Source organism: Oncorhynchus keta, unplaced genomic scaffold (assembly GCF_023373465.1).
Source record: "Oncorhynchus keta strain PuntledgeMale-10-30-2019 unplaced genomic scaffold, Oket_V2 Un_contig_15588_pilon_pilon, whole genome shotgun sequence".
NCBI lineage: Eukaryota > Metazoa > Chordata > Actinopteri > Salmoniformes > Salmonidae > Oncorhynchus > Oncorhynchus keta.
The window spans coordinates 77,912-97,340 of NW_026279401.1; the positions used below are offsets into that span (position 1 = coordinate 77,912).

At 47.6% G+C, this 19,429-nt stretch overlaps 1 protein-coding gene across 50 annotated transcripts; it reads right to left on the reverse strand.

Moving 5' to 3' along the window:
• Window positions 1-1,744: 1,744 nt before the first annotated feature.
• Window positions 1,745-19,111, reverse strand: mal2 (mal, T cell differentiation protein 2). 50 transcript variants are annotated; one of them, XM_052502436.1, is made up of 11 exons: window positions 7,234-7,760; window positions 6,568-6,600; window positions 5,710-5,742; window positions 5,314-5,346; window positions 5,083-5,115; window positions 4,547-4,678; window positions 3,733-3,831; window positions 3,301-3,465; window positions 3,200-3,265; window positions 3,091-3,156; window positions 1,745-2,944 (listed from the first exon to the last, which is right to left on the reverse strand). In XM_052502436.1, the coding sequence occupies exons 1-11, from the start codon at window positions 7,378-7,380 to the stop codon at window positions 2,735-2,737; spliced, it is 1,017 nt and encodes a 338-aa protein (XP_052358396.1). In that variant the 5' UTR covers window positions 7,381-7,760; the 3' UTR covers window positions 1,745-2,734. The 50 variants fall into 50 exon arrangements, with proteins under 50 accessions (XP_052358396.1, XP_052358390.1, XP_052358397.1 ...); XM_052502430.1 differs by having other exon boundaries at window positions 5,677-5,742; XM_052502437.1 differs by lacking the exon at window positions 5,710-5,742 and adding an exon at window positions 6,205-6,237.
• Between the last annotated feature and the right edge of the window lie 318 nt (window positions 19,112-19,429).

A 19,429-nucleotide genomic window follows, 5' to 3' on the forward strand; every position in this document is an offset into this window, starting at 1 on the left:
GAGACTGTAAATCAGGCCTTCATGGTCAAATTGCTGCAAAGAAACCACTACTAAAGGACACCAATAATACGAAGACACTTGCTTGGGCCAAGAAACATGAGAAATTGACATTAGAAATGTGTCCAAATTGGAGATTTTTGGTTCCAACCGCTGTGTCTTTGTGAGACTCAGTGTGGGTGAACGGATGTTCTCCACATGTGTATTTCCCACGTGAAGCATGGAGGAGGAGGTGTTATGGTATGGGTGAACGGATGTTCTCCACATGTGTATTTCCAACGTGAAGCATGGAGGTGTTATGGTGTGGGTGAACGGATGTTCTCCACATGTGTATTTCCCACATGAAGCATGGAGGAGGAGGTGTTATGGTGTGGGTGAACGGATGTTCTCCACATGTGTATTTCCCACATGAAGCATGGAGGAGGAGGTGTTATGGTGTGGGTGAACGGATGTTCTCCACATGTGTATTTCCCACGTGAAGCATGGAGGAGGAGGTGTTATGGTGTGGGTGAACGGATGTTCTCCACATGTGTATTTCCCACGTGAAGCATGGAGGAGGAGGTGTTATGGTGTGGGTGAACGGATGTTCTCCACATGTGTATTTCCCACGTGAAGCATGGAGGAGGAGGTGTTATGGTGTGGGTGAACGGATGTTCTCCACATGTGTATTTCCCACGTGAAGCATGGAGGAGGAGGTGTTATGGTGTGGGTGATCGGATGTTCTCCACATGTGTATTTCCCACGTGAAGCATTGAGGAGGAGTTATGGTGTGGGGGTGCTTTGCTGGTGACACTGTCTGTGATTTATTTAGAATTCAAGGCACACTTAACCAGCATGGCTACCACAGCATTCTGCAGCGATATGCCATCCCATCTAGTTTGGGCTTAGTGGGACTATCATTTGTTTTTCAACAGGACAATGACCCAACACAACTCCAGGCTGTGTAAGGCCTATTTTATCAAGAAGGAGAGTGATGGGGAGTGCTGCATCAGATGACCTGGCCTCCACAATCCCCCTACCTCAACCAAATTGAGATGGTTTGGGATGAGTCAGACCACACAGCGAAGGAAAAGCAGTCAACAAGTGCTCAGCATATGTGGGAACTCCTTCAAGACTGTTGGAAAAGCATTCCAGGTGAAGCTGGTTGAGAGAATGCCAAGAGTGTGCAAAGCTTGTCATCAAGGCAAAGGGTGGCTATTTGAAGAATCTCAAATACAAAACACATTTTAATTTGGTTAACACTTTTTTGTTTACTAAATTATTCCATGTGTATTATTTCATAGTGTTGATGTCGTCACTATTATTCTACAATGTAGAAAATAGTAAAAACAAAATAAAAACCTTTGAATGAGTAGGTGTTCTAAAACTTTTGACCAGTCGTGTATGAAGATATTCATCAACTGACACCAAAAACCCTGATGAAGTCTAAAGGCCCGAAGCACTTTCATCAACCGACACTGTCCTCCAAGAGGAATCTCCTCTTCCCTTCAGACTCCTCCTCAGTTCATTCACCTTGGTTGAAGAGAGAGGTTCCTTTCCCTTCAACTGACAACAAAGGCATCTGGTCCAACCACCTCTAGTAGCCTATTTAACCTCTGGGATACTTGAACTGGCTCCTGAATAACCAGCAGGGCTGATGAGCCAATAACTCTCCCTGCTAAAAACAGTCTTTGTGAGAATAGTTCCCTCTTCTGGTGAAGCCCTGCTAAACTAGACAAATATAAAAATACAAGTTGTATCAACAAGATAAGAAAAGTTATTTATTTGTAAAAATGCATTTCAGAAATCACAGAATATACTCAATATATTCCAGTAGATATTCACACGGTCATTAAGTGATTATGATAATTGTCCTATGTAGTATGTTTAACAGTTTTCCATGTTGCTCTAAAAAAGTTATACATTCTACAAGGGGAAAATATAACTGTCCCATTATTGTTATTTAATCAGTTATAGGTCTCTTCTGATCCAGAGTTTAATTCATTTTACAGGGAATCAAATACTAATAAATAAAATCTACACTATTGATCACACAACTAAACACATCTGGTAGCTTAGCCATAACGCCTGGTGTGCTGTTATTACATGAAAGATACAACAAAGTGTTCTGTCTTGATCTCATAGCAACAAATATAAACTTGATGCAAATATCATGATACATTCGTTCTCTTTAAAAAATAATGTTGTTATACACATGTAATAAACAGACAACGTGACAATGTCTTGACGGCACGGTAGGAGTTTGAACTGTAAAAACGTAAATGGTGCGTTTTCTTTCTTCCGTGTCACATCTGCCACCTCCTGAAGCCCATGAACATGCTGCAGGCGTAGCAGAGTGTCACCACAAAGGCAAATATCTAGAGGAGAACCAGGACAACAACAACAACAAGGTTAGGCTAAACTCACAGAAAGCCTTGAGCAATGACACCTAATGTAATAGCAGCAGCTATATAGTACAGCACCAGCAACATCACTGAACAAACTACCTCGTATAGAGTCGAGAGAACAACGGCCAAACATTAACTCATGGAATGCAAAGGCCTACAGCTCAATTTACTGAATAACATTGACTTAGGAGTTTACTACAGAGCTTTTGTGTTTGGTCTCCTTGCTAATGAAACGTTGTGAAAATAGCCGTGTGCAGTACAGGAGCAACCAATACAGAAATGGACACGGCTGTCAGGACGAAGCACAACACATCCGTTCACTGTCAACAGTAGAACACCGATATACGACCTCACCAAGGCTCTAAAAACATCCCTGTGTTATAGTAGTAACAGACCTCTGGGTTTAATATGTTATAGTAGTAACAGACCTCTGGGTTTAATATGTTATAGTAGTAACAGACCTCTGGGTTTAATATGTTATAGTAGTAACAGACCTCTGGGTTTAATATGTTATAGTAGTAACAGACCTCTGGGTTTAACATGTTATAGTAGTAACAGACCTCTGGGTTTACCATGTTATAGTAGTAACAGACCTCTGGGTTATAATACCATGTTATAGTAGTAACAGACCTCTGGGTTTATAATACCATGTTATAGTAGTAACAGACCTCTGGGTTTATAATACCATGTTATAGTAGTAACAGACCTCTGGGTTTAACATGTTATAGTAGTAACAGACCTCTGGGTTTAACATGTTATAGTAGTAACAGACCTCTGGGTTTAACATGTTATAACATGTTATAGTAGTAACAGACCTCTGGGTTTAATATGTTATAGTAGTAACAGACCTCTGGGTTTAACATGTTATAGTAGTAACAGACCTCTGGGTTTATAATATGTTATAGTAGTAACAGACCTCTGGGTTTAACATGTTATAGTAGTAACAGACCTCTGGGTTTAATATGTTATAGTAGTAACAGACCTCTGGGTTTAATATGTTATAGTAGTAACAGACCTCTGGGTTTAATATGTTATAGTAGTAACAGACCTCTGGGTTTAACATGTTATAGTAGTAACAGACCTCTGGGTTTAATATGTTATAGTAGTAACAGACCTCTGGGTTTAATATGTTATAGTAGTAACAGACCTCTGGGTTTAATATGTTATAGTAGTAACAGACCTCTGGGTTTAATATGTTATAGTAGTAACAGACCTCTGGGTTTAATATGTTATAGTAGTAACAGACCTCTGGGTTTAAACAGATGTTATAGTGGTAACAGACCTCTGGGTTTAATATGTTATAGTAGTAACAGACCTCTGGGTTTAATATGTTATAGTAGTAACAGACCTCTGGGTTTAATATGTTATAGTAGTAACAGACCTCTGGGTTTAATATGTTATAGTAGTAACAGACCTCTGGGTTTAACATGTTATAGTAGTAACAGACCTCTGGGTTTAATATGTTATAGTAGTAACAGACCTCTGGGTTTAATATGTTATAGTAGTAACAGACCTCTGGGTTTATAATATGTTATAGTAGTAACAGACCTCTGGGTTTAATATGTTATAGTAGTAACAGACCTCTGGGTTTAATATGTTATAGTAGTAACAGACCTCTGGGTTTAATATGTTATAGTAGTAACAGACCTCTGGGTTTAATATGTTATAGTAGTAACAGACCTCTGGGTTTAATATGTTATAGTAGTAACAGACCTCTGGGTTTAATATGTTATAGTAGTAACAGACCTCTGGGTTTAATATGTTATAGTAGTAACAGACCTCTGGGTTTAATATGTTATAGTAGTAACAGACCTCTGGGTTTAATATGTTATAGTAGTAACAGACCTCTGGGTTTAATATGTTATAGTAGTAACAGATCTGGGTTTAATATGTTATAGTAGTAACAGACCTCTGGGTTTAATATGTTATAGTAGTAACAGACCTCTGGGTTTAATATGTTATAGTAGTAACAGACCTCTGGGTTTAATATGTTATAGTAGTAACAGACCTCTGGGTTTAATATGTTATAGTAGTAACAGACCTCTGGGTTTAATATGTTATAGTAGTAACAGACCTCTGGTTTAATATGTTATTTAGACCTCTGGGTTTATGTTATAGTAGTAACAGACCTCTGGGTTTAATATGTTATAGTAGTAACAGACCTCTGGGTTTAACATGTTATAGTAGTAACAGACCTCTGGGTTTAACATGTTATAGTAGTAACAGACCTCTGGGTTTAACATGTTATAGTAGTAACAGACCTCTGGGTTTAACATGTTATAGTAGTAACAGACCTCTGGGTTTTAATCATGTTATAGTAGTAACAGACCTCTGGGTTTAATATGTTATATCAGATGTTATAGTAGTAACAGACCTCTGGGTTTAATCATGTTATAGTAGTAACAGACCTCTGGGTTTAATATGTTATAGTAGTAACAGACCTCTGGGTTTAATATGTTATAGTAGTAACAGACCTCTGGGTTTTAATCATGTTATAGTAGTAACAGACCTCTGGGTTTTAATATGTTATAGTAGTAACAGACCTCTGGGTTTTTAATAACATGTTATAGTAGTAACAGACCTCTGGGTTTTAATATGTTATAGTAGTAACAGACCTCTGGGTTTTAATATGTTATAGTAGTAACAGACCTCTGGGTTATAGTAGTAACAGACCTCATTTATAGTTATAGTAACAGACCTCTGGGTTTAATATGTTATAGTGGTAACAGACCTCTGGGTTTAATATGTTATAGTAGTAACAGACCTCTGGGTTTAATATGTTATAGTAGTAACAGACCTCTGGGTTTAATATGTTATAGTAGTAACAGACCTCTGGGTTTAATATGTTATAGTAGTAACAGACCTCTGGGTTTAATATGTTATAGTAGTAACAGACCTCTGGGTTTAATATGTTATAGTAGTAACAGACCTCTGGGTTTAATATGTTATAGTGGTAACAGACCTCTGGGTTTAATATGTTATAGTAGTAACAGACCTCTGGGTTTAATATGTTATAGTAGTAACAGACCTCTGGGTTTAATATGTTATAGTAGTAACAGACCTCTGGGTTTAATATGTTATAGTAGTAACAGACCTCTGGGTTTAATATGTTATAGTAGTAACAGACCTCTGGGTTTAATATGTTATAGTAGTAACAGACCTCTGGGTTTAATATGTTATAGTAGTAACAGACCTCTGGGTTTAATATGTTATAGTAGTAACAGACCTCTGGGTTTAATATGTTATAGTAGTAACAGACCTCTGGGTTTAATATGTTATAGTAGTAACAGACCTCTGGGTTTAATATGTTATAGTAGTAACAGACCTCTGGGTTTAACATGTTATAGTAGTAACAGACCTCTGGGTTTAATATGTTATAGTAGTAACAGACCTCTGGGTTTAATATGTTATAGTAGTAACAGACCTCTGGGTTTAATATGTTATAGTAGTAACAGACCTCTGGGTTTAATATGTTATAGTAGTAACAGACCTCTGGGTTTAATATGTTATAGTAGTAACAGACCTCTGGGTTTAATATGTTATAGTAGTAACAGACCTCTGGGTTTAATATGTTATAGTAGTAACAGACCTCTGGGTTTAATATGTTATAGTAGTAACAGACCTCTGGGTTTAATATGTTATAGTAGTAACAGACCTCTGGGTTTAATATGTTATAGTAGTAACAGACCTCTGGGTTTAATATGTTATAGTAGTAACAGACCTCTGGGTTTAATATGTTATAGTAGTAACAGACCTCTGGGTTTAATATGTTATAGTAGTAACAGACCTCTGGGTTTAATATGTTATAGTAGTAACAGACCTCTGGGTTTAACATGTTATAGTAGTAACAGACCTCTGGGTTTAATATGTTATAGTAGTAACAGACCTCTGGGTTTAATATGTTATAGTAGTAACAGACCTCTGGGTTTAATATGTTATAGTAGTAACAGACCTCTGGGTTTAATATGTTATAGTAGTAACAGACCTCTGGGTTTAATATGTTATAGTAGTAACAGACCTCTGGGTTTAATATGTTATAGTAGTAACAGACCTCTGGGTTTAACATGTTATAGTAGTAACAGACCTCTGGGTTTAACATGTTATAGTAGTAACAGACCTCTGGGTTTAATATGTTATAGTAGTAACAGACCTCTGGGTTTAATATGTTATAGTAGTAACAGACCTCTGGGTTTAACATGTTATAGTAGTAACAGACCTCTGGGTTTAATATGTTATAGTAGTAACAGACCTCTGGGTTTAATATGTTATAGTAGTAACAGACCTCTGGGTTTAATATGTTATAGTAGTAACAGACCTCTGGGTTTAATATGTTATAGTAGTAACAGACCTCTGGGTTTAATATGTTATAGTAGTAACAGACCTCTGGGTTTAATATGTTATAGTAGTAACAGACCTCTGGGTTTAATATGTTATAGTAGTAACAGACCTCTGGGTTTAATATGTTATAGTAGTAACAGACCTCTGGGTTTAATATGTTATAGTAGTAACAGACCTCTGGGTTTAATATGTTATAGTAGTAACAGACCTCTGGGTTAATATGTTATAGTAGTAACAGACCTCTGGGTATGTTATAGTAGTAACAGACCTCTGGGTTTAATATAGTAGTAATGTTATAGTAGTAGTAACAGACCTCTGGGTTTAATATGTTATAGTAGTAACAGACCTCTGGGTTTAATATGTTATAGTAGTAACAGACCTCTGGGTTTAATATGTTATAGTAGTAACAGACCTCTGGGTTTAATATGTTATAGTAGTAACAGACCTCTGGGTTTAATATGTTATAGTAGTAACAGACCTCTGGGTTTAATATGTTATAGTAGTAACAGACCTCTGGGTTTAACATGTTATAGTAGTAACAGACCTCTGGGTTTAACATGTTATAGTAGTAACAGACCTCTGGGTTTAACATGTTATAGTAGTAACAGACCTCTGGGTTTAACATGTTATAGTAGTAACAGACCTCTGGGTTTAACATGTTATAGTAGTAACAGACCTCTGGGTTTATAATATTGTCTGCCTAGAGTGCCAGATCCAGTAGGTTGTCATTAGTTACCACAGTCATAATTATGGATAAACCACACCGATTTCCACAGTTTATCTTCATAAAATCTGATTTAAACCTTAAATTAAGATCAAAAAGATTATTTTTCTTTTCATGTATTTTTACGATATAATTAACTTTGGTAACTAGTGACAACCAGATGGGCAGGGTTTGCAGTTCTGGGAATTTTCTATTGGTTTATCAACCCAGACAAACTCAAACAGGCACGTACAGTATGAAGTATTTGAATTAAAAGCCTGATCTGATCAGTGAACCACCATTTGCATTTACAGACGGCCTTGACGTTGTGTGTTAGTGTACACTGACCGTAGCTGCCACGTTAATACTGTATTGTCTGTTGTCCAAGAAGGTGAGTATATTTCCACTAGGGGCTGTTACACATCCTGGTATGGAGCTGTTGGTACTCCTGATGACCCCTCTGGCAGCCGTAACAGCAGCCTCCAGCACCAAGGCACTGAAGTAGAACAGCAGTGCTGTGAAGTGGTACAGCACATCCTGCAATGAAGATGGAAAGACGGGGTTTTATAATATGGATTGAGAGCAGTCAGGTCTCATTGAATGTATTGAGAAAAATCACGTGTGACAGGAGGTTACAGTCAGAGACCGGCCTCCTCCCAGAGAGAGAGGGGGTTACAGTCAGAGACCGGCCACCTCCCAGAGAGAGAGGAGGTTACAGTCAGAGACCGGCCTCCTCCCAGAGAGAGAGGGGGTTACAGTCAGAGACCGGCCACCTCCCAGAGAGAGAGGGGGTTACAGTCAGAGACCGGCCTCCTCCCAGAGAGAGAGGGGGTTACAGTCAGAGACCGGCCTCCTCCCAGAGAGAGAGGAGGTTACAGTCAGAGACCGGCCTCCTCCCAGAGAGAGAGGAGGTTACAGTCAGAGACCGGCCTCCTCCCAGAGAGAGAGGAGGTTACAGTCAGAGACCGGCCTCCTCCCAGAGAGAGAGGAGGTTACAGTCAGAGACCGGCCTCCTCCCAGAGAGAGAGGAGGTTACAGTCAGAGACCGGCCTCCTCCCAGAGAGAGAGGAGGTTACAGTCAGAGACCGGCCTCCTCCCAGAGAGAGAGGAGGTTACAGTCAGAGACCGGCCTCCTCCCAGAGAGAGAGAGGGGTTACAGTCAGAGACCGGCCTCCTCCCAGAGAGAGAGGGGTTACAGTCAGAGACCGGCCTCCTCCCAGAGAGAGAGGGGGTTACAGTCAGAGACCGGCCTCCTCCCAGGGGTTACAGTCAGAGGGTCCTAGGGGGTTACAGTCAGAGACCGGCCTCCTCCCAGAGAGAGGGGGTTACAGTCCCAGCCTCCTCCCAGAGAGAGAGGGGGTTACAGTCAGAGACCGGCCTCCTCCCAGAGAGAGAGGGGGTTACAGTCAGAGACCGGCCTCCTCCCAGAGAGAGAGGGGGTTACAGTCAGAGACCGGCCTCCTCCCAGAGAGAGAGGAGGTTACAGTCAGAGACCGGCCTCCTCCCAGAGAGAGAGGGGGTTACAGTCAGAGACCGGCCTCCTCCCAGAGAGAGAGGAGGTTACAGTCAGAGACCGGCCTCCTCCCAGAGAGAGAGGAGGTTACAGTCAGAGACCGGCCTCCTCCCAGAGAGAGAGGGGGTTACAGTCAGAGACCGGCCTCCTCCCAGAGAGAGGGGGTTACAGTCAGAGACCGGCCTCCTCCCAGAGAGAGAGGAGGTTACAGTCAGAGACCGGCCGCCTCCCAGAGAGAGAGGAGGTTACAGTCAGAGACCGGCCTCCTCCCAGAGAGAGAGGAGGTTACAGTCAGAGACCGGCCTCCTCCCAGAGAGAGAGGAGGTTACAGTCAGAGACCGGCCTCCTCCCAGAGAGAGAGGAGGTTACAGTCAGAGACCGGCCTCCTCCCAGAGAGAGAGGAGGTTACAGTCAGAGACCGGCCTCCTCCCAGAGAGAGAGGAGGTTACAGTCAGAGACCGGCCTCCTCCCAGAGAGAGAGAGGAGGTTACAGTCAGAGACCGGCCTCCTCCCAGAGAGAGAGAGGAGGTTACAGTCAGAGACCGGCCTCCTCCCAGAGAGAGAGAGGAGGTTACAGTCAGAGACCGGCCTCCTCCCAGAGAGAGAGAGGAGGTTACAGTCAGAGACCGGCCTCCTCCCAGAGAGAGAGAGGAGGTTACAGTCAGAGACCGGCCTCCTCCCAGAGAGAGAGGAGGTTACAGTCAGAGACCGGCCTCCTCCCAGAGAGAGAGGAGGTTACAGTCAGAGACCGGCCGCCTCCCAGAGAGAGAGGAGGTTACAGTCAGAGACCGGCCGCCTCCCAGAGAGAGAGGAGGTTACAGTCAGAGACCGGCCTCCTCCCAGAGAGAGAGGAGGTTACAGTCAGAGACCGGCCTCCTCCCAGAGAGAGAGGAGGTTACAGTCAGAGACCGGCCTCCTCCCAGAGAGAGAGGAGGTTACAGTCAGAGACCGGCCTCCTCCCAGAGAGAGAGGAGGTTACAGTCAGAGACCGGCCGCCTCCCAGAGAGAGAGGAGGTTACAGTCAGAGACCGGCCGCCTCCCAGAGAGAGAGGAGGTTACAGTCAGAGACCGGCCTCCTCCCAGAGAGAGAGGAGGTTACAGTCAGAGACCGGCCTCCTCCCAGAGAGAGGGGGTTACAGTCAGAGACCGGCCTCCTCCCAGAGAGAGAGGGGTTACAGTCAGAGACCGGCCTCCCTCCCAGAGAGAGAGGTTACAGTCAGAGACCGGCCTCCTCCCAGAGAGAGAGGAGGTTACAGTCAGAGACCGGCCTCCTCCCAGAGAGAGAGGAGGTTACAGTCAGAGACCGGCCTCCTCCCAGAGAGAGGAGGTTACAGTCAGAGACCGGCCTCCTCCCAGAGAGAGAGGAGGTTACAGTCAGAGACCGGCCTCCTCCCAGAGAGAGAGGAGGTTACAGTCAGAGACCGGCCTCCTCCCAGAGAGAGGAGGTTACAGTCAGAGACCGGCCTCCTCCCAGAGAGAGAGGGGTTACAGTCAGAGACCGGCCTCCTCCCAGAGAGAGAGGAGGTTACAGTCAGAGACCGGCCTCCTCCCAGAGAGGAGGTTACAGTCAGAGACCGGCCGCCTCCCAGAGAGAGAGGAGGTTCCAGAGACCGGCCTCCTCCCAGAGAGAGAGGAGGTTACAGTCAGAGACCGGCCGCCTCCCAGAGAGAGGAGGTTACAGTCAGAGACCGGCCTCCTCCCAGAGAGAGAGGAGGTTACAGTCAGAGACCGGCCGCCTCCCAGAGAGAGAGGGGGTTACAGTCAGAGACCGGCCGCCTCCCAGAGAGAGGGGGTTACAGTCAGAGACCGGCCGCCTCCCAGAGAGAGAGGGGGTTACAGTCAGAGACCGGCCGCCTCCCAGAGAGAGAGGGGGTTACAGTCAGAGACCGGCCGCCTCCCAGAGAGAGAGGAGGTTACAGTCAGAGACCGGCCGCCTCCCAGGTTACAGTCAGAGACCGGCCGCCTCCCAGAGAGAGGGGTTACAGTCAGAGACCGGCCGCCTCCCAGAGAGAGAGGGGTTACAGTCAGAGACCGGCCGCCTCCCAGAGAGAGAGGAGGTTACAGTCAGAGACCGGCCGCCTCCCAGAGAGAGAGGGGGTTACAGTCAGAGACCGGCCGCCTCCCAGAGAGAGAGGGGGTTACAGTCAGAGACCGGCCGCCTCCCAGAGAGAGAGGGGGTTACAGTCAGAGACCGGCCGCCTCCCAGAGAGAGAGGGGGTTACAGTCAGAGACCGGCCGCCTCCCAGAGAGAGAGGGGGTTACAGTCAGAGACCGGCCGCCTCCCAGAGAGAGAGGGGGTTACAGTCAGAGACCGGCCGCCTCCCAGAGAGAGAGGGGGTTACAGTCAGAGACCGGCCGCCTCCCAGAGAGAGAGGGGGTTACAGTCAGAGACCGGCCGCCTCCCAGAGAGAGAGGGGGTTACAGTCAGAGACCGGCCGCCTCCCAGAGAGAGAGGGGGTTACAGTCAGAGACCGGCCGCCTCCCAGAGAGAGAGGGGGTTACAGTCAGAGACCGGCCGCCTCCCAGAGAGAGAGGGGTTACAGTCAGAGACCGGCCGCCTCCCAGAGGTTACAGTCAGAGACCGGCCGCCTCCCAGAGAGAGGGGGGTTACAGTCAGAGACCGGCCGCCTCCCAGAGAGAGAGGAGGTTACAGTCAGAGACCGGCCGCCTCCCAGAGAGAGAGGGGTTACAGTCAGAGACCGGCCGCCTCCCAGAGAGAGAGGGGTTACAGTCAGAGACCGGCCGCCTCCCAGAGAGAGAGGGGTTACAGTCAGAGACCAGCTGCCTCCCCAGTCAGAGACCAGCCGCCTCCCAGAGAGAGGGGGTTACAGTCAGAGAACCGGCCGCCTCCCAGAGAGAGGGGGTTACAGTCAGAGACCGGCCGCCTCCCAGAGAGAGAGAGGGGTTACAGTCAGAGACCGGCCGCCTCCCAGAGAGAGGGGGTTACAGTCAGAGACCGGCCGCCTCCCAGAGAGAGGAGGTTACAGTCAGAGACCGGCCGCCTCCCAGAGAGAGAGGAGGTTACAGTCAGAGACCGCCGCCTCCCTCCCAGAGAGCCTCCCAGAGGGGTTACAGTCAGAGACCAGCCGCCTCCCAGAGAGAGAGGGGTTACAGTCAGAGACCGGCCGCCTCCCAGAGAGATAGGGGTTACAGTCAGAGACCGGCCGCCTCCCAGAGAGAGAGGGGGTTACAGTCAGAGACCGGCCGCCTCCCAGAGAGAGGGGTTACAGTCAGAGACCGGCCGCCTCCCAGAGAGAGGGGGTTACAGTCAGAGACCGGCCGCCTCCCAGAGAGCCTACAGTCAGAGACCAGCCGCCTCCCAGAGAGAGAGGGGGTTACAGTAAGAGACCAGCCGCCTCCCAGAGAGATAGGGGGTTACAGTAAGAGACCAGCCGCCTCCCAGAGAGATAGGGGGTTACAGTAAGAGACCGGCCGCCTCCCAGAGAGATAGGGGGTTACAGTAAGAGACCAGCCGCCTCCCAGAGAGATAGGGGGTTACAGTAAGAGACCAGCCGCCTCCCAGAGAGATAGGGGGTTACAGTAAGAGACCAGCCGCCTCCCAGAGAGATAGGGGGTTACAGTAAGAGACCAGCCGCCTCCCAGAGAGATAGGGGGTTACAGTCAGAGACCGGCCGCCTCCCAGAGAGAGAGGGGTTACAGTCAGAGACCAGCCGCCTCCCAGAGAGATAGGGGTTACAGTCAGAGACCGGCCGCCTCCCAGAGAGATAGGGGTTACAGTAAGAGACCGGCCGCCTCCCAGAGAGAGGGGGTTACAGTCAGAGACCGGCCGCCTCCCAGAGAGAGAGGGGTTACAGTCAGAGACCGGCCGCCTCCCAGAGAGATAGGGGTTACAGTCAGACCGGCCGCCTCCCAGAGAGAGACCGGCCGCCTCCCAGAGAGAGAGGGGGTTACAGTCAGAGACCGGCCGCCTCCCAGAGAGAGAGGGGGTTACAGTCAGAGACCGGCCGCCTCCCAGAGAGAGAGGGGGTTACAGTCAGAGACCGGCCGCCTCCCAGAGAGAGAGGGGGTTACAGTCAGAGACCGGCCGCCTCCCAGAGAGATAGGGGGTTACAGTCAGAGACCGGCCGCCTCCCAGAGAGATAGGGGGTTACAGTAAGAGACCAGCCGCCTCCCAGAGAGATAGGGGCTTACAGTAAGAGACCAGCTGCCTCCCAAATGGCAACCTACTACCTATATAGTGCACCCTCTTTGACCTACGTTTGACCTGAGCCTTATGAATGAGGGTGCAATTTCGTAGGTAGCCACAGACTGTAGACAATGGGGACTCAGGGCCCACAGACTGGCCATTGTCTGGTGTGAGCTCACTATTCTCTCAGTAGCTGTGTCACAAGCGTTGTTTTCTCATTGTCTATGAGATGACAACACACACACACATTTAGGAGAAGAACTGGAGCCTGGTGGGTCTGAGGCCTGTCTGTGGATAGGTCCCAAATGGTACTCTATTCCCCTATATAGTGCACTACTACTGACCAGGGTCATTTGGGACGTAGCCTGTGTCAGTACTGTACTGTAGCTAGTAGTGTAGGCAGTACCCTTCAAGTCAACCTCTAGTGCAGTCAGTCATTAGTACTTCATGTTAGTTATTATGTGTAAGTGTGGCAAAGTAAAAGCATCTGCTAAATGGCAGAAATATAATTAAAATATGTGGGGAAAGCATTGAGGACACATTAGGCACAGCAGCAGCAGAGCTGGGATCAGGGCCTGTAGCAGCAGAGCTGGGATCAGGGCCTGTAGCAGCAGAGCTGGGATCAGGGCCTGTAGCAGCAGAGCTGGGATCAGGGCCTGTAGCAGCAGAGCTGGGATCAGGGCCTGTAGCAGCAGAGCTGGGATCAGGGCCTGTAGCAGCAGAGCTGGGATCAGGGCCTGTAAGCAGCAGAGCTGGGATCAGGGCCTGTAGCAGCAGAGCTGGGATCAGGGCCTGTAGCAGCAGAGCTGGGATCAGGGCCTGTAGCAGCAGAGCTGGGATCAGGGCCTGTAGCAGCAGAGCTGGGATCAGGGCCTGTAGCAGCAGAGCTGGGATCAGGGCCTGTAGCAGCAGAGCTGGGATCAGGGGCCTGTCAGGGCAGCAGAGCTGGGATCAGGGCCTGTAGCAGCAGAGCTGGGATCAGGGCCTGTAAAGCAGAGCCTGGGATGGGGCCTGTAGCAGCAGAGCTGGGATCAGGGCCTGTAAGCAGCAGAGCTGGGATCAGGGCCAGCAGCAGAGCTGGGATCAGGGCCTGTAGCAGCAGAGCTGGGATCAGGGCCTGTAGCAGCAGAGCTGGGATCAGGGCCTGTAGCAGCAGAGCTGGGATCAGGGCCTGTAGCAGCAGAGCTGGGATCAGGGCCTGTAGCAGCAGAGCTGGGATCAGGGCCTGTAGCAGCAGAGCTGGGATCAGGGCCTGTAGCAGCAGAGCTGGGATCAGGGCCTGTAGCAGCAGAGCTGGGATCAGGGCCTGTAGCAGCAGAGCTGGGATCAGGGCCTGTAGCAGCAGAGCTGGGATCAGGGCCTGTAGCAGCAGAGCTGGGATCAGGGCCTGTAGCAGCAGAGCTGGGATCAGGGCCTGTAGCAGCAGAGCTGGGATCAGGGCCTGTAGCAGCAGAGCTGGGATCAGGGCCTGTAGCAGCAGAGCTGGGATCAGGGCCTGTAGCAGCAGAGCTGGGATCAGGGCCTGTAGCAGCAGAGCTGGGATCAGGGCCTGTAAGCAGCAGAGCTGGGATCAGGGCCTGTAGCAGCAGAGCTGGGATCAGGGCCTGTAGCAGCAGAGCTGGGATCAGGGCCTGTAGCAGCAGAGCTGGGATCAGGGCCTGTAGCAGCAGAGCTGGGATCAGGGCCTGTAGCAGCAGAGCTGGGATCAGGGCCTGTAAGCAGCAGAGCTGGGATCAGGGCCTGTAAGCAGCAGAGCTGGGATCAGGGCCTGTAGCAGCAGAGCTGGGATCAGGGCCTGTAGCAGCAGAGCTGGGATCAGGGCCAGCAGCAGAGCTGGGATCAGGGCCTGTAAGCAGCAGAGCTGGGATCAGGGCCTGTAGCAGCAGAGCTGGGATCAGGGCCTGTAGCAGCAGAGCTGGGATCAGGGCCTGTAGCAGCAGAGCTGGGATCAGGGCCTGTAGCAGCAGAGCTGGGATCAGGGCCTGTAGCAGCAGAGCTGGGATCAGGGCCTGTAAGCAGCAGAGCTGGGATCAGGGCCTGTAGCAGCAGAGCTGGGATCAGGGCCTGTAGCAGCAGAGCTGGGATCAGGGCCTGTAGCAGCAGAGCTGGGATCAGGGCCTGTAGCAGCAGAGCTGGGATCAGGGCCTGTAGCAGCAGAGCTGGGATCAGGGCCTGTAGCAGCAGAGCTGGGATCAGGGCCTGTAGCAGCAGAGCTGGGATCAGGGCCAGTACCAGCTGAGCTGGGATCAGGGCCAGTACCAGCTGAGCTGGGATCAGGGCCAGTACCAGCTGAGCTGGGATCAGGGCCAGTACCAGCTGAGCTGGGATCAGGGCCAGTACCAGCTGAGCTGGGATCAGGGCCAGTACCAGCTGAGCTGGGATCAGGGCCAGTACCAGCTGAGCTGGGATCAGGGCCAGTGTGAGGACTGATTGGCACAACACTGACTGGGTCTGTCTGCCTGCCTAGGGACCGTTGTTTTTCAGTAAATTAAATGACAGACGCTTTTACATTATGTCTCACCCAGCACATGCAGTGTGTTCTTGCCATTATAATGTGCACTAGGCTCTGCCCTGTTACATGGCTTTAAGTGTCTTGACAAACTAGTAGATCAAGCTCTCTGTCATGTTTCAGTGTTTCTGGTCAGTTTTGATACCTGCATGTGTAGAGGCACCCTCATGACTAAAGTTGTGATGAGATCATACTCAGTAGGTGTGGTGCAGTGTTTCACTCGGTGTGTCACACACACACACACACACACACACACACACACACACACACACACACACACACACACACACACACACAGTACTGTAATTAGGACTATGAAAGAGCAGGATTGTTCTACATCTGTAGTGACATGATACTGAATGAAACATCCTTTCAGGGGTTAAGGGGAACTGCTACGGAGTCGGCAGCATTTGAATGAGGCTCCTGAAGAACACGTCTCCTGACTATTCTACAGATATTGTGTTTGATTTGCAGGGTGATCTCCAAATTCATCGGATTCAAATAGCAAATGTCCAGACTGAAGACTACTATTTGTTTATCATTTGAATCGTGTTTAGTGCCGAGGTGGAACTAAACCCTGCACCAACCAGTAGCTCTCCCGGACTGGAGTTGGACAGCCCTGAAGTGACAAACCAAACAGACCAGACCAGGAAGACTGGAGTTGGACAGACCTGAAGTGACAAACCAAACAGACCAGACCAGGAAGACTGGAGTTGGACAGCCCTGAAGTGACAAACCAAACAGACCAGACCAGGAAGACTGGAGTTGGACAGACCTGAAGTGACAAACCAAACAGACCAGACCAGGAAGACTGGAGTTGGACAGACCTGAAGTGACAAACCAAACAGACCAGGAAGACTGGAGTTGGACAGACCTGAAGTGACAAACCAAACAGACCAGGAAGACTGGAGTTGGACAGACCTGAAGTGACAAACCAAACAGACTGGGAAGACTGGAGCTAGACAGACCTGAAGTGACAAACCAAACAGACCAGGAAGACTCTACCTCTGATGAAGATGTCATGTGACATCAGTATACCTGTGTATATCTGACGGTAAGAAGATCTGTACCTCTGCTGTTTTTTCAGTGCTCCCAACCTGTTTACCAAGAATGAGTTGTTTTTTGTGACCTGTTCCTTGGGTAAAGCCTCGTCACTATCAGACTCACCATCAGGTTCCAGTCGGTGTTGATCCTGTCAGCCAATCCCAGGAGGAAGAGGAAGAGGTACACGCTGGAACAGAAGAATGTGCTGACAGAGACAAACATCACCCAGCCCTGTAGCAGGGGCACGGGCACGTTGGAGGAGGCCACCAGGATCCATACCAGCCCTCCAAATATCTGGAAGAACAGAAGAGAGAAGATTTGTTAGACAAGTCATCATACGTCAAGACTGATTTGATATTTGTGACATAATAAATGCTTTAGGAATATCGAGACTGTTTGACCAGACTGTGAGATCTGATCATGACATGAATGTCCGTTTATTTAAAATGCATCCTAGACCTGACAACAGGGTACGATTTCCATTTGTGAAAAGGAGCAGGCTGTTATTAAACTGAACACAGATTATTTATAGGCCTAAAAGGAGCAGGCTGTTATTGAACTGAATACAGATTATTTATAGGCCTAGAAGGAGCAGGCTGTTATTGAACTGAATACAGATTATTTATAGGCCTAGAAGGAGCAGGCTGTTAGTGAACTGAACACAGATTATTTATAGGCCTAAAAGGAGCAGGCTGTTATTGAACTGAATACAGATTATTTATAGGTTTGAGCACTGTTATTGAACTACAGATTAGGCTGTTTTGAATACAGATTATTTATAGGCCTAGAAGGAGCAGGCTGTTATTGAACTGAATACAGATTATTTATAGGCCTAGAAGGAGCAGGCTGTTATTGAACTGAATACAGATTATTTATAGGCCTAAAAGGAGCAGGCTGTTATTGAACTGAACACAGATTATTTATAGGCCTAAAAGGAGCAGGCTGTTAGTGAACTGAATACAGATTATTTATAGGCCTAAAAGGAGCAGGCTGTTAGTGAACTGAACACAGATTATTTATAGGCTTAAAAGGAGCAGGCTGTTATTGAACTGAACACAGATTATTTATAGGCCTAAAAGGAGCAGGCTGTTATTGAACTGAACACAGATTATTTATAGGCCTAAAAGTAGCAGGCTGTTAGTGAACTGAACACAGATTATTTATAGGCCTAAAAGGAGCAGGCTGTTAGTGAACTGAATACAGATTATTTATAGGCCTAAAAGGAGCAGGCTGTTAGTGAACTGAACACAGATTATTTATAGGCCTAAAAGGAGCAGGCTGTTAGTGAACTGAATACAGATTATTTATAGGCCTAAAAGGAGCAGGCTGTTAGTGAACTGAATACAGATTATTTATAGGCCTAAAAGGAGCAGGCTGTTATTGAACTGAACACAGATTATTTATAGGCCTAGAAGGAGCAGGCTGTTAGTGAACTGAATACAGATTATTTATAGGCCTAGTAACACACTACTATACCATTTAGCTGGAGAACAGTTGTGTCTATTTTGTCGTTCACTTCACAATGACAAAATGTACAGTATGTTCTGCTCCTATCAGTCCTACACGATCAGATTGTACAATAGGGAGTCGCCCATATGCCGTTAGTAAAACACAGCCTAAATACAATGATGACTGACCTCCCATTACTAGGACGCTACCTGCCTGGCCCCTCTGATAGTGATATACATAACTACCTCTGCGATGAAAAAGCTCATCCTAAAGCTCAAATGAACTAAATGAATTAAACAGAATTAAAAGAGACTATCGATTAGACTGCAGTTTCCCCAAGTAGGCCTACTTCAAACAAGGGTGTAACCAGAATCTATCTGACCACCAGTGATGCATCTGCTCACAAAACTCGTAGTCAGAAAAAGAGATGCGACACTCACAATTTCCAAGCAGATCAGAGCACCGGAGTACGTCCTCAATATTTGTAGTCCCAATGGCAAAGATATCGTTGGCGCTGGGAATGCTGTCACCGCAGGATTCGTCGCTGGCTCCGACATCCTTCCCGTCTTGTATCTCGACAAAGGACACCAACCCAGGCAAATTCTTCTGCAGTCATGTGGTCCCTAACTGGTCTAACAGGTGCACGGCTCCTCCTTTCACTTTATCCACCTCTACTCGCCCGCAGAGTGGAGGCGGTCGCAGTGACCGCAATACCTCACCCTGATCTCTCCGTCGCGACTCGCTAAAGATGAATCTGCTACGAATTGAACGTGCCTGAGAAAATGAGAGATAGGCTCTACTATAGAATCCCTTTCGAGAAAAAAATATGATACAAACAGGCACACTAGATGCAGTGATGCCTATTAACTTCCACAGATGTTGATAGGCCACTCTAAAGTCAATATTAGTCTACCTGCAGGGGGAGAAAATGCCAAGGTGAGAGGAGTCTGAGAAACGGAAAGCAGAGCTGTGATTTATCTGCAAGCTGAAACGGCTTCATGGTTTAAGTAAATAATTGCACAACTTAAGTTGTTTACTCAATAACCATGACCCACAGAGAAACGTCACCAAATAGCACCTTACGCCCTACGTAGTGCACTACGTTTAAGGTGCCATTTGGGGCGTAGCCATAGCCTACACCTGCAAGCATCTGAATCTAATAGAGCAAGAGTCTTGTCTGTCACTTATCTATATTGTCAGAGAGAGTGAGAACGGTATTATGAGAGAGTGATTGTTATTTTATACAGGGGCAGTAACAGGCTAGAAAAGCCCCATCAGGTTAATGTTTACCTGGAATATGTGGATAAACTCAGCTCCTGTTGACATAACCCCAAACTGCACA

Bases quoted from the DNA above. Each gene is read 5' to 3' on its own strand.
- mal2 (XM_052502415.1), bottom strand. From the start codon at position 7,380: ATGTTAAACCCAGAGGTCTGTTACTACTATAACATGTTAAACCCAGAG. The intron at 3,832-4,546 runs GTCTGTTACTAC...TTAAACCCAGAG, and splicing joins ATAACATGTTAAACCCAGAG to GTCTGTTACTACTATAACAT. The intron at 3,466-3,732 runs GTCTGTTACTAC...TTAAACCCAGAG, and splicing joins ATAACATATTAAACCCAGAG to GTCTGTTACTACTATAACAT.